We start from the raw sequence: 14338 nt of genomic DNA on the forward strand, positions 1-14338 counted from the left end.
GACTACTTTTCACTGAGTAATTAACATGAGTCAGGAACTGTCCTAAGTACTTTATATACTTATCTTGTTTCTCAAGAACAGTGAAAGGTAGAACTGTATTCAAACCCAGAGTGCCCTGATTGTCACCCCAAGCTGCTGACCATGTTTTGTTACTTTTCATTTGGTTCAACTCCTAACCTCCCCCACTTGCTACTTTTGTGCTCTACACATGAATCTATTGTTGCCCTTAGGATACTTTGTTGCAATTCATTTCTTTATGTATTTGCCTCTGCTAATCAACTTCTTGCTCCCTGAAGGAAGGAACTGTGTCTGAATTCCCCCCGCACAGGAAAATCCATTTTTGCTGGGCTGAATTAATACCATGTTAGGCTATAGAAGCTGAATGAGTTTAAATAGCTTTCCCACTCAATCAGTGTGTATTGTCAGGATCTGAATCTAGGCCTCCCATCCTAACCTTCTGTGGTAAACATTGCAGGTAAGTGCTTCTCAAATATGGTGCATGGACCAACTATATCAGTATCGCCTAGGAATTTGTTAGAAATGCAAATTATTAGCATCCTCCCCTCACCACCACCCCCTTATTGGATAAGATTCTGTAAAGGTAAGGCCCGGAAATCTGTATTTTAATATGTTTTTATTGTGATTCTGATGCACACGAAAGTTCCAGAATCACTCTTCTAAGTGAAGAAACCTAGCAGTTTAATAGAAACAGAATGGTTGACTCAGCATGGAGCATAATAAAACCATTCCTTTGATTTGCTGTGTGATTAGGTTTATAAAATATCCTGTAGAAAATGAAAAATTCAAGCAAAAACTCATCTAGCATGGTTGTTTTTATTTTGAAAAAAAAAATTAATCCAAAACAATAGTCACTCCTTTAAACAACCCGTCACTGAATTAATAATGATTAAATTCACTCAAAAATTCAGTGAAGAAAAGAGTCCATTGGCTAAATAAATATGCCTACCTGGAGGAACCAAAGCAAACAAATGAAATTTCCAGTTAGCACTAGGTATAATTTTCACTGAAATACAAAGGTGCACGGCCTCTGGACCTGTGGTGCAAGTACCAACCCACACACACTTAGGGGCTCTGTGCAAATTCTAATCATGCTGACAGAAGAAACAACTAGAACCAACATTTGTGATTCCTTTATAATGACAGGTAGATTTTAAATATTCCCCTCCAAAATTACAAATATTAGATTCAATTGATTTGCAGACATTTTGGAATAATATGTGCTACAATGTGAATATTATAACTAAAAAAAAAATCATAAGGATTTGAGACCCTTTCCTACTCACTAATTTTTTAAAACAATTCCTCCTCCCTTACTGTCTGCTGCTGAATTTAAAAAATAGCTAAAGGATTTCCTCTCTTAACTAAATCTCTTCTCTTTCTAGCTATATATTTATAAAGTCCTCTGAGAATTAGTTTAGCATAATAGCTTGAGATATTCAGTATTTGATATAGGTAGTATTAATATGAAAAATTCTCAGTACTCTCCTTATATATTATATATGAACATACATATATTATAAATAATGATTTATTAGATATTCTCTCTTAATTCCTTAGTTTCTCTTCTGGAATATCAAGAAAGTGTATATTGCTAAGTTTATGTTACTTTTTTTCCTCCCCTGACATTATAGTCTTGCTTTTGAACAGACTAGAGGACATATTAATAGCATGGCAAATTTAGCAGTAAGAGCTTGAATTCAGTTTGCATTGAGGAGCAAAGATGGAAAATTATTTTAAATCAAATATTTAGCCCCTCTACAGAATGTAAGATCTCCTTCCCATGGTATGGAGGGATCTTCATTGTAACTCATGGCTCTTCCTACAATGAAGACTCATCTCACAGATTGTAGTAAATGATCACAGGAGGTTTTGTTTTTGTTTTGTCTTCTTTTAAATAGAAAAAGAAAATCTCTCTTTGCATTGTGACCACTTTGCTAAAACACTCAACATTTCAGAGTAAAACATCTCTTACCTTATTCATGACATCCTATATTTTCTTTCTATTTATTTTGTTTTGCTTTATATTATCCTAATCTCTATGCACTGTTTTATTTTCCTCTTAAATATCTGACCAAAGTAACACAAACATTAGATACAATCAAGCTGTATAGCCCCTCTTTCCTTGGTAGCTTCCGACAGGCAGTAGTAAAAATTCAAAGTCCAACCATTTAACTCTAAGTACAGGGAAATGAATTTCCAGAGAATAGATATTTTTATCACATGAGAAAAAGGCATAGTTTTACAGTGACAACAACGATGAAGATGTAAACATGTAATTGTGATATAGCTGTGTCTATATCATATGTCCGTATTGAGGATTAAAAGATCGTAAAAGTCTTTCTAGATCTCTACAGACACAAATATGTAGATTTCAGAGCGGGGGGGGGGGGGGGTGGGGAGGAGAATATAAAATGAGAAAGTATCCAGTTTAATGTTAACTGGAGCCCTTTTAGTTGGATGAGTGCCAAAACAACTTTCAAAATATTTCAAAACAGCTGCCAGCATGTAAAGATTTTAACTGAAAGAATACAGTAATGAAATCTGAATTACTAATGAGTGAATAAACTTATATTTTGCTTAAGGTCCCTAATGAACATGGAGATAAGCAGGTCCAATAAGAAATTTGTCTCTCACGCATGCAAACCAAACTTCTGGACTTACACATTTAAAGACAAAATATTGAAACAGAATTATATGCATTCTAAGGTAACCTACTGTGCAAGTCTTCTTCAAGTATTCTGTGTATTTCTATTTTAGGAAAGAAAGTTTCTGGAGGGCAGGAAATATATTCTCTTAAATATGGCGTTGACAGCTTGGAACTTTGAAGTTGAATGTACTCATTAAACTTGCTTTTAATAATATAAAGTAGAATTGAAGTGAGCTTCAGCAAGTCTAGTCTTAAATGTCTAACAACAGATCTCACACATTCTTTCTATTGGGACTCTTTTGACCTTTAGGCTTTCAAGAAAAACTTGCCCTCCAGAAGGGAAGTGAAGCAGGACCACAAATTTCCAGACCAGCTATTCGGTAAAATAAGTAGTCCATAAAATATAATCACTGTTTTTTTTTCCGTACTGAAACAAAGAAGAACTGGGATATTGTTTATAAATATAACTCACTGTTGGTTGTGCAGAAAGACTTTAAAAGGGAGAGTAATCTAAAAATTCTGCTCTTTTGGCCAAAGAGGGTTTCCCCCCTTTGGCATCATTTGGCACATTGGGAATGCCTCTGGATCCATGGGATCTAGCTTGGAATATTGCATTATGCTACTGGAGTCAAAGCACACATGGAAGCTGGACCTGCTTGCTGGAAGCCTCCATCAACTGGCTGACCTAGATATCAGGTGGCAGGCACAGCATCACCCCACAATGGGCCAATAATTCAGACAAATTCTATTTTATAGAAAGCCACAGCCTGGATCTGTGTTCGTTTTTAGACTGATTCCTCAGCCATTTTACTTGGCTTCCTTTGGTCTACAGTACTGCTGGCTGGCCTTGACCTCTGCAGTCAGAGGAGAACTTTTCCCAACCCCTGAAACATTCTTGACCTCTCTAGAATTGCAATGAACTCCCATTTCTTTCAACTGGAAAGCCAGCTTGGAGTCAAGGGATGCCTTTTTGAGATCTCTCGCTTTAGATCCGGCCCTGAGGATGAGAGATGGAGAGGAGAGGGCTCAGAAACCAAGTCAATCAGCATCTCCTGGTCGCGGTGCTCCTACAGGGACCCACATCTGTGACCAGATCCTTACAAGGCGGCTTTCCATGTACTCAGACCATCCACTCTCTCAACACCCACCCCCACTCCGTTCAATGACCTTGAGTTTGGCCTCTGAAAAGCAAGTATATCCGAATGAAATGCCGTTAAACTAGAGAATGACCCCTTTCCAGGAAGGAAGGAGTCAGGACCTGGGTTAGGTCTTCAACTAACTCGTGGGATCCTTAGCACACGCCACAGATGCTCATTACGATTCTTTTTACGTGCAACATGTGGGGGACGAAGCAGTTTCATATCTCTTGGTATTATCTGCCGTCCAAAGCATTTTCTTTGAGAGGAAAATGGAAACGCAGCTGCGCCGTGGGCCCGGCCAGCGAGAGCTGGGGCTCCCTCCCTCTGTCTCCCTGTGGCTGCCGGGCGCGGGAGGCTCCTCCGGAAACTGACTCGGGTTAGGGGAGTGCAGAGATTGCCTAGGCAGGCGCGGGACGCTGCTGGGGCGCGGACGGGCCTTTGTGCCGCTCTGTGCTTCCCGAGAGCCGCGAGGGTGGAAGGGGACGTCCAGCTCTACAGCTAGGGCAGGCGTCTGGCCCCTAGCCCGTGTGCGGGAATGCTGGGCTGGGCAGGCTGCCGCCCTCGGCCTTGGCAACTTCTGGCCAATCCGCCCTGCCCCTCTGGGTCCCCGCCGGCCGGTTGCGCCCCAGGCTCAAAGGGTTAAGCAGGTGTCTCGCCCGGCGAGGCGCTATTGGCCGAGAGCCGGGGCGGCGCGGCCGCGGTCACCATGCTCCGCCGAGCCCAACTTGGGTTCGTGCGGCGGGCGCGGCGGCCGCTCGCACCCCGGCTGCCGGGCCGGAGCTTCCGCGCGCGGGGAGAGGAGAAAACGAGATGGGGAAAACCACATCAGCACCAGCAAAGTGGGTCGCGGGTGGGTGCGTGCAAGAGGAAGGGAGCCCTACAGAGCCCCGCGTCCCGCAAGGGACGCGCCCCTCTGCCCCGCAACTCGGGTCCCGGCTTTCAAGCCGGAAGAAAGAGGGAGGAAGTGGGGCAACAGGGGGTCCTGGGCAGGGGGTGGGGAAACGGTCCACTCCCACTGCCCCCACCTACTAATCGGGCCCGAAGGAGTGCAAGTTGTCATTAAAACGGCGCGCCGAAATCACTAGCATCCCTCCTCACCCCCTAAGAAATACCGATGTAACAATGCAGAGAAGTAACTGGGAGACACGAGGAAATAAATGCACGTGTTTTCTCTTTTTGTTTCCCTGGTGGTTGGAATTTGCAGAGTTCGCCTCAGTTGTGGCTGCTAATTTATTCGTTTCAACGTTTGAAAAGGGCGTGTAGAGATGGGTCATCGGGAGCACACCCGGATCCCTCTAGCTGGACCTACACTCCCCAGCTCACAAGTTTGTCCAAGACTAACCTGCCCGCCCACCAGGAGCAAGCAGAGTCCCTTTTGATAAAGGGAACAAACTCTCCATTGCACAAAAGCGGCTTCTCCGCCCGCCCCCCTTTTCCTTTGCACACCATCCCTCCTCGATAAGCAAGTTCTCCAGTAGTCCAACTTGCAATTGGCAACCCCCGCGCCGCCTGGTGTGCAGAAGACTGGCAGAGAGGGGTCCCGGGTGGGAGGGGAAGGTCTGCGCCCCCATTCCTGCACACGCGGGCTGAAGTCCAGGTTGCTGGAAGCTGCGGGAGGCGCGAGCCTGCTTGGATGGTGGTTATTTCTCTAGAGAAAAGAGGGGAGAGAGCGCGCCTCAGTCTTGCACTTTGGGTCGGAAGTGCGCGGGGTGTGTGTGTGTGTGTGTGTGTGTGTGTGTGTGTGTAGAGGGGGCGGGAAAGAAAGACACCCTCCGCTGCCCGTCATTCCCTTGCACCGGCCAAGTCCTCGCCAAGCCTCCCGGTGCATCCTTCCTCCGCCACCCCTCCCCTTCCCTCAGCTGGGCTCGCGCCGCGCAGCCGGAGCAGCCAGTGAGAGCAACATCCTGGAAAGAGGGGGGAGCACCACCGCCCCCCAAAAGGGAAAAAAAGGCCCCACCCTGACACGTTTTGCTGTTTGCAAGTCCCTCGCACGCCCCCCCGCACCTCCTCCTAGTGCTCGCGGCCCCCCCACCCCAGCCCGCTGCGCGCACATCAAAGCGCCTCTCCGCCGCGCACAGTGGCCGCGGCTCACTAATGGGATTGCAGGCTGGTGCCTGGCTCCGCTGCTGCCGCCGCCGCTGCTCGCCCTGCTGCTGCTGCCGCCGCCGGAGCCCAAACCAGAGCCCCCGCCAGCTCTCGCCCAGAGCCGCCGCGCCCGGGGGCCGAAGCCGCGGCGATGATCCGAATCTTTCCGGATTTCAGCGTGCAGGTGACGGCCGCGGCGGCCGGCGGGGCGGCCGCGGGGGTGCCGGCGGGCGCGGGCATGGGGAGGGCCGGCGCCGCGGCCAACGGCACCCCGCAGAACGTCCAGGGCATCACCTCCTACCAGCAGCGGTGAGTAGTCCCGCCTGGGCTGGGTTAGTGCCCCCGCCCCGGGGTGCTGGGGTGGGACTCACTTTGCCTCCTGTTTTATGCGTTACAACACACATGCACATCGTCAGGGCTCACTTCGCTTGCTCCTCGTTCTACAGATGAGAAAGAAAAAATTAATTCACAATTCGGATTGAAAGGCACTCCAGTTTACTGGCGAAGTGAAATCATCCTTTGCCCTCTGCCTGGCCCCAAATCCAGAACCCCAGCCCCGCGTAGCCTAGGAGTTGCAGCGAAGTCTTAGACACAAGCACAAGGTGCTTTTGCAAAGTTTGGGATCCCTGTCCCCTTCCGCGGAATTTTCTCACTGCCTCTGCCGGGTGCGGACCCGCGCTGACCGGCAGCCAGGGGGGCAATTGATCACGGGAGACTGATTGATCATTTGTTTCCAAACAGAATAGGAACGATTTTCACGTGTAGCTGTAGACTCGCAATTCTACATAATAGTGTTATCATGTCACCTGTTACTACAGGGAAATACAGCATGAAATCCGAGTCTCCTCGGCGCTGTTAAGTATTCATCTTAAATGCATTATAATGCAAATGCGTAAGATTCAGAGATGCGAGTTAGGAAGCAAATTTTACAAAGTTAGGCTAGGTGGGTGAGAAAGAAGTTTTAAAGTATTACTTGTTTGCATTTCTCCCAAACATTTATAGATATTTAATAAAATAGAGTTGTGACATTGAATTAGTAAACATTCTTTGATGCAATTAGGAAAGGAAGTGTATGTGTGGGGGGGATATACTACCACCAACAGCTCTAGAACCCTAAAGTTTTTCCTTAAGAACAAGTTGTAATCTTCCAATATTTTATCAAAAATGTAATCCACAAAAATGTGTTGAGAAAAACTAACAATGTAGTATGAAAGGTAAGCTTCCCATTTGTGGGGCTCGGTTTTAGAGAAGAAGGAAGAAAAAACACGTGAAAGTGTGAAATTAAATATTTGTGTTTCCCAGATTGCACACGATTAAATATCTGAGAGATTTGCCAATGGCATTTAACTTAAAATATACACAATGCATAATTCAAATAACAGTTCCTATTTTTACCTTGTATTTCAAACTTCATTGATTTGAGAACCTTTGATTTGAACCAACAGTGTTTAAACTGAAAAGGTTAAGATAATCTATCACTGCCATATTTTGTGCTTTCTAACCAATGGCCCAGCGACCAGAGCAGATTTTGCATAACACACTGAGTGTTTTCCAAGTTGATGCCCAGGACTGCAAATATTCTGTAGAAGACTTCATTATATGCTCTGGGCACTGTCAGAAGTTTTAAAAAGAGTCTTGAGAAAAAACAGGCTATTTCTGGTCAAAGGATTTTTTTTTTAATTTAAATTATTTTAGTCTTGTTTTACTTCAGTGATTACAAGAACCTTTAATACAAAAGATCTGGGAATCTTTCAAACATAAAGGACTAGACAAGAATTAGATTTTTCCTTTTCATGGTTCAGGTAAGGTTTTTTGGTCACTCACAAAACATTTAAATGACAATATAATCTGGTGGTCACTTTACCTAGGAGGTGCAGGCAATAGTCAAAATACTATGGTTGTGACCTAGGGAGTCAAGGGCCAGAAATGTCAGATGGCCTTTGGACAATTTCAGAGACTTCCAACTAATCCATGAGATATAAATGGAACATAAGAGGTGGTCGTGAATTTTCAGCCTTTAGGTTTGCCCTCAGAGTGTTGATGTCCTTCACCACAAAGATCTTCCCAGGGCTAATTTTCCCAATAAGCCAGGAGCCTCCAGGGGGAATCCTCCATAGCCTCCCACCCTGAAAAGCCAACTGATGCCTTCCACCTTCATCTTTGAATCTGGGCTACTTTATCAAGTCTTTGAATCCCACTGTGGTTCTAAAGACTAGAGCTTTAAAAATAATCAACTTTAGCCTTTGGGTGTATAATTTCCTTCCTCCTTTTTTATGTTCAGTCATAATGACTGAAGAGAAGGTGCTAGCTGTGGGAAATGGACCTTTCTTTGGTTTCATTAGTCAGATGACACCTGTTACTGCCTTTAATTTTTGTTAATTTGGGGACAGGAGAGTGAGCCAAATGTTTAAGGGAGGATTTGAGTCATGAGTCCCCCGTCCTCTGGCACTTCTTCATCGGACCACCAGCATGATAGGCTTCAGAGGCTTTGAGGGGCAGACTTAGTTTTCACTTTAAGAGCTGGATATGTTTGCTAAAGTGAATGGTGACACATCATTCTATCAAAATGTATTTTTGCATTAAGTGCTTCTGGGGAGTCTGATGAGGGAGTGACAGTAGTAGAGGGCTTTTCCAGCAAGAGTGGCCTGTTGGGAGAACAGAACTTCTCTCATTTGTCATCTTTGGGCAGAAACACCCTAGGCTGGCTGTCCTGGAGCCAAAACTTCCAACCGGCAACTTTTCCCCCTCCCTGCCAGCCCATGTATGTCTTGTACTCAATATCTTGTACTCTCCACTTCAGTTCATTTTTCAATCACTCTCATCTTCTACCTGTAGAGTGTACTCCAAAGAGAACTCAAACACCATCATGCAGATTAAACGCCTCTGCAACGAAAAACACTTGTGTTTTCAAAGTTTCCAACTCTCCCAGCCACACTTTACTGCACCGGTAGGACCGAATGGGACCCCTTTCAGGTCTTTTTTTTTTTTTTTTTTTTTTTTTTTTTCTTTTCTTAAGTTTAAAGTAAAATGCAAAGCCTCGCATAGGAGGGATGTTTTCCGTGTGGCTCTTTCATTTATTCAAAGTGGAAATGCACTGGGGGTCCTTTCTGCTTTCCTGGTTGACACATGACTGACCCAAGTCTCTGCCTAAAAAGCTGCCCACACTCGGCAGAGTAAGGTTTAGTGGAGGGGACGCTCTGACCAGGGTCTACCCAGGTAATAGGATTCCAGCACTGGCCCTTCATTGAGTGGCCCTTTCTCTAGGCCTCGCTGAGCTGTAAACTGGGGAAACCACAGAGAGATGTCCGTAGTCTGGTCCGGTCTTAGGTGCCAGGAGCCGAGTGGGGACAGGCATTTGTATCTAACTGCGTTGAAACTCCTGGGGATTCACCTGTGAACCCCTGGGTCTGCAGACATGTATGCGGGTGAATAATGCAGATGCTCCGGTCAGGAAATGTTGGCGAGAGCGCCGGAGCCATAAGGTGCCTGTGCAGCCGCTGCGCTAGCCCACAGGGTTCTCGTGGCTCCCGGTCTTGGTCAGCGCACGCCCACCCGCGTTTATTTCCACGGTCTCGGAAGGAGCTCCCGGGACGGTGTCCTGTCCGAGGCCGCTTCCGTGGCCTCCCAGTTCCTCTCCGCCTCTTTCTCCCGGACTGACATACTCCCGAGAAGGGAAGTGTTCGCAACTGCAACTGAGTGGCGTTGTTGCGCTGGCAGCCGAGCTTCCCAGTCCCCCAACGAGAGAGAGCGAGCGAGCGAGCGAGAGGGAGAGAGAGGGGAGAGAGACGGAGAGAGAGAGACGGGGAGTGAGAGAGTGTCGGGAGAGAGAAGGGGGGGGGTGTGTCTGCGTGCGAGAGAGCGCTCTGGAGCAAAGCAGCTGGAAAATGCCCAGAAATACTTTCACAGCGGTCAAGCTGGGAACCCCCGCGTGTCCTCCCCTCCCCGCCCCTCCCGGCCTAGGCCCCGACCGCCCCCCGCCGCGAGGGTGTGTGCCCCACCTGCCACCAGGCCAGCTCCGGGTGGCGGCGGTGGGGGACGACACGGGGGGCGGGGGGAGGTGTGGCGGCGCGCGAGGGTGAGAACCCGGAGGCGGCGGGGCCCTGGGCCGGGCTGCCCGCGGGGCCGCGCGGCGGCCTCCCCCCCGCCGCCTTCTCCTCCCCCTCCTCCTCCGCCGCCGCCGCCGCCGGTCGCCAGTCTCCGCGCTGGGCATGTCTCGGGAGCCGGAGCGGCCCGGGCCGCGGGGGCTCTGCGGCGCATGGACGGCGGCGGCGCCGGGCGAGCAGGGGGAGGAGAAGGCGCAGGCGGCGGAGGAGGCGGCGACCTGCGGCGAGAGGCACCGGCGGCGCGAGGGGACGGCCGGCCGCCGGCGAGGCTCCGGCCCCACTACTTTTCCGTAGCCTCCCAGCCTCAGCAGCACGGCCGCCGCCGCCGCCGCCGCCGCCGCCACGGCCACGGCCAGGGCCACGGCCGCCGCCCGCCGGGCCGCCGCTGAGCGCCGCGCACGCCCGCACTCACTCCCGCCACCCCACGCACACGCACACCCCCCGCCCTCCCCACGCCCCCCACCCCGGGAGGGGGGAGAGAGGCAAAAAGTAAGAGAGGAAAAAAAATAGCAGGAAGATGGCGCCCACCAAGCCCAGCTTTCAGCAGGATCCTTCCAGGCGAGAACGGTAACACTTTTCTGTTTATTGAACCTGCCGCCGGGGCGGCTGCTCCTGCCGCCGCCGCCGCCGCCTCCGCCGCCGAGGTGGCGGGGCCCGCTCCGCAGTCCGCCTCCTGGGCCGCGAGCCCACGGGGACCTCGTCTGCGGGCTTGCGGCTCTGCGCTCGCCCGCGGTCCCCGCGCGCATTGTCCGCCCGCGGCGGCTGCGGCAGCGAGCGGGCTCCGGCGGCAGCGGCGGCGGCGGCGCCAGGCTCGCTGAGCAGTCGCACCTCCTCGGCTCGGCGAATGGAGTGACTCGCTGACAAAAAAAAAAAAAAAAAAAAGAAAGAAAGAAAAAAAAGAAAAAAAAAAAGAAAAAGAAAAGAAAAAAACAGAAAGAAAGAAAAAGAAAGAAAGAAAAAGAGAGAAACAAACAAAAAAGAGAAGGGGCTGCAGTGTGACGGGGAGCAGCAGTGAGGGTGGGGGGCCGGGGGATCCCCGGGGCCGCCGCAGGTCCCTTGGCAGCTGCTCTCTAGGAAGGAATGAGGCTGGGGAGGGGGAGGGAAGGCAGGCGAGAAGCGGGAGGAGGAGGAGGAGGAGGAGAGGAGGAGGAGGAGGAGGCCGGGGGCGGGGAGCGGAGCTCGCGCCAGGCCCGGAATGTGTCGCGGAGGGGCTGTCTCCGCGCGGAGCAGCTAGGCCGGGCCGGGCGGAGAGAGGCGCGCGGCCGCCGCCTCCCCACCGCCCAGGCTGCGCCCCTAGCCTTGGCAACTTGTGGGTCTCCAGCTTTGCCCTGCTGTGCTCTCATCTTGCCCTCCTTTCCACTCCTCCGGTCCCCAAAGGAAAAAAAAAAAAAAAAAAAAAAAAAGAAAAAAGAAGAAGAAGAAAACCCTCAAATCCAAATTAGCAAGTAAACAGCGAGATTCAAAATGTGCCAACAGTTGGAACATCTATGCCCCGTTAGTTACTGTTTGGGGATCTGTGTTTTAAAAAGTTCCTGGTGAGAATTGCATATCCAGGCAAGGGGCTCAGCCGAGCATGTCTGTTTGAAGTTAGTTAAACTAAAGCCAAAGGGAAAGGGAGTTTGTATTCAAAATATCCTTAACCGTCTTACGTGAATGGCATTGTTAGGTTTCAGAGTAACTAAGCACCCCCCACCCCCACCACCCCACGTGGTTTTCCCTCCTGCTGTCCACCAAGCCTACTTTGTTTGGAATCCTATTTGCTATTAATTGGCAGCGTTAATGACATTAATTGCATATAGCATATTGGTTTGAGCAAAGTATCTTTTTCTGTCTCCGAAGAGGAAATGCTCAGTAGGAAGTATGAAATGTCAGGCTTTGCTTCTTGAGGAAAACAAATGTTGTTAGATACATGCCCCCCCCCCCCCCCGCCCGCCCCCGAACTTTCCTCATAGGCATAAGTGAACTTGAGAAAAAAGATGCGGGAAGTCCGTAGTAGTTGCAAGATTTAATTATTATTACATGAGCAGTTTTATATTTGATACAACTTAGCATTTAACCTATAGCTTACATCAAGAGAGGGTAGAGAGGTATTTAAACAAGCTATTCATTAGAAAGCTTCAATTGCTCTGTTGCTTGTTTCCTTCATACAGTGGGGACAGAAGAATTGTCAGGATTAAGGAAATAATTTTGTTAAGTAGGTACATAAGTGACTAATTGTAAACTCTGGATAATTTCTGTATAAATTATATACCTGAGAGTAAATCACGCATAATCCAGTTTTTAAAGATGTTGAATGTGTATAGCATTAACTGTCTGACAATTCATACTAACTAAAAGGAATACTTAGTGGTTTATAAAGAATTCACATATTAAGTACTTTGCTCTTTTCTATCTTGTAGATAGAAAAGAATTTTCAGAGTATTGTGCAGGTCTCTTCATCATCATTATTATTTTTTAATTTAACATTTAACAATTTCAGATCAGAAGTTTGTAACTGATTTCCTTCCTCCCTTTCACCCTTCCTCCTTCCCCAGTTCTGTTGGTAGTAAATGTATTTACTGGGATGGCCCCAGTAATCTCTCTAGCAGAGGCCTATTTGTGTGCCATTTTGGGAATTTTTCTGAGATAGGAATCTTGAAGATAGAATTAATTTCTAGAGGAAACTTCATAGCCTGTGCATGAGCGCGTTCTTTATCACCTGTCTCCATTTGGCATTCGAAGAAGGTAAATCAAAGTGCGCGATTTGTTATTCTGCTCCACTTGAGAGCTGAACTAAATAACACTTGGTCTGAAATTCTGATTGAAGTTGTAGGAGGATATACTGTATTTAATTTAATGCCCTTTAATAGCATCTTCTTGTTCAGCTCGGATGCTGTCATTTTAAAGGTTGGATCTGAGAAGGTTTAACCTGTAGAGAGAGGGAGGAGTAATAATGAGGTAGGGGGCAGAAGGAACAGTATAGAGGAAAGAAGGAGTTATAAACTAAATGTTTCAAACAGTAATAACCTCAAACTTGGCCCGTTATCCAAACAGTTGTTTTATACCCCGAGGGTTTACTTTGTTATTAGGGCTTTAAATGCTCTTAACACTTTTAAGTGTAAACATTACACATGTTAGTTGATTTGGTTTTGTAATGAGAAATGGAAAGTCAGATGGTTTGTTCAGGAGGGGGGTGTTTTTCATAGTTATTTGCTTCAACTAAGTAGAGTCATTTCACCTATATGTTCACTTTGTGCCTGAAACTTGTTGGTTAGTAGTAGTATTTCTGTCTAATGGTTGAACACAAGTATGTTTATAAAACACGACTTCCTGTGGACATGCTTTAAGGGACATCCTGACATTTATTTAAAAAATGGTTTCCAAATAATCAATTTCATAAAGGCATTTATAGACACTACTCTTTACTGCTTCTCAAATACACTAGTAATTGAAAACTTATATAGAAAAAAAATATATCTTTTGAATTGTCTTGTTGATTTATAAAATATCTGACCTGAGTTTAGTCATACAGAACAAAAGTCATTTCCTTCCAATAGTGTTTACAGAGTAATTTTTGGAAAAAGAAGCTTCTTAATAATGTTTTTGGTTACTATTTAGTACTGTTGAAATTTCTGTGGCTCTTACACACAGAAAGTGGCTTTTTAGAGCCTGAGAGAAGGAGTTGAAAACCTTGTATATTTAAATTTGCTTGATTTTTCTTTAAACTCCAATAGGCTGCATAGGCTGCAAATTATATAGCACTGCCACAGAGTTTTTCCACTATGTGGATGTATAACCAAGAAGATTAGACAGATAGAAGTGTCAAGCATGTGATGTGCCCATGCTGGTTTGCAAAGCATATTCCAAGAGCACGGGGCTTTTGGTTTAAAAAGTCGAAGGTAGTGGTGGAGACTTTTTTTTGGAGGTATTTCTTTTTACATTGTAAGCTTAAACACAGAGTGATAAATGATGATATGCGTTGTCTAACACTTGCTTATATATAAATAGCTCCACAAGATTGCTTAAATGATAATCGAAAATATGAAATAGGATGGCCTTCATATCACAAGGCCAAGGGTCTACAAATGGAAAAACTGAAATAATGAAATATTTCCAAGGCAACAGGCTGTCAACAAGAACTGTAATGCATGGGCATATCATAGAACCACCAGAGAGGATATTAGATAGTATAGCTCTGGAGCCAGGAGTTATAATGACCTTTATTAGTAGGACCCTCCCACATTGCAACATCTTTCCATATTCCCAATTTCTGATTTATGAATTGAGAGACAGATCGCTATTCCAAATTCTGCATGTTCTGTAATAATGCAGTTACTAGGTTTGATTTGTTACGAGGAGCAAAC

The 14338-nt window shown here is 47.0% G+C and overlaps 1 protein-coding gene across 9 annotated transcripts in view; it reads left to right on the top strand.

The window, feature by feature from the left end:
* The first annotated feature begins 5921 nt into the window (after positions 1-5921).
* NPAS3 (neuronal PAS domain protein 3) overlaps positions 5922-14338 on the top strand; it is an 857733-nt gene continuing 849316 nt past the window's right edge. For 4 of the 9 annotated variants that reach the window (XM_053889336.1, XM_053889339.1, XM_053889341.1 and 1 more), the window contains exon 1: positions 5922-6201. In XM_053889336.1, coding sequence (XP_053745311.1) covers positions 6044-6201 — 158 coding nt within the window. In that variant the 5' untranslated portion in view covers positions 5922-6043. Of the gene's footprint in view, positions 6202-10404; positions 10563-14338 lie in introns of those variants that run through there. The other 5 variants (XM_053889337.1, XM_053889340.1, XM_053889344.1 and 2 more) reach the window with 4 other exon arrangements.

Source organism: Panthera pardus, unplaced genomic scaffold (assembly GCF_024362965.1).
Source record: "Panthera pardus isolate Hobbes unplaced genomic scaffold, ASM2436296v1 HiC_scaffold_24, whole genome shotgun sequence".
Lineage (NCBI taxonomy): Eukaryota > Metazoa > Chordata > Mammalia > Carnivora > Felidae > Panthera > Panthera pardus.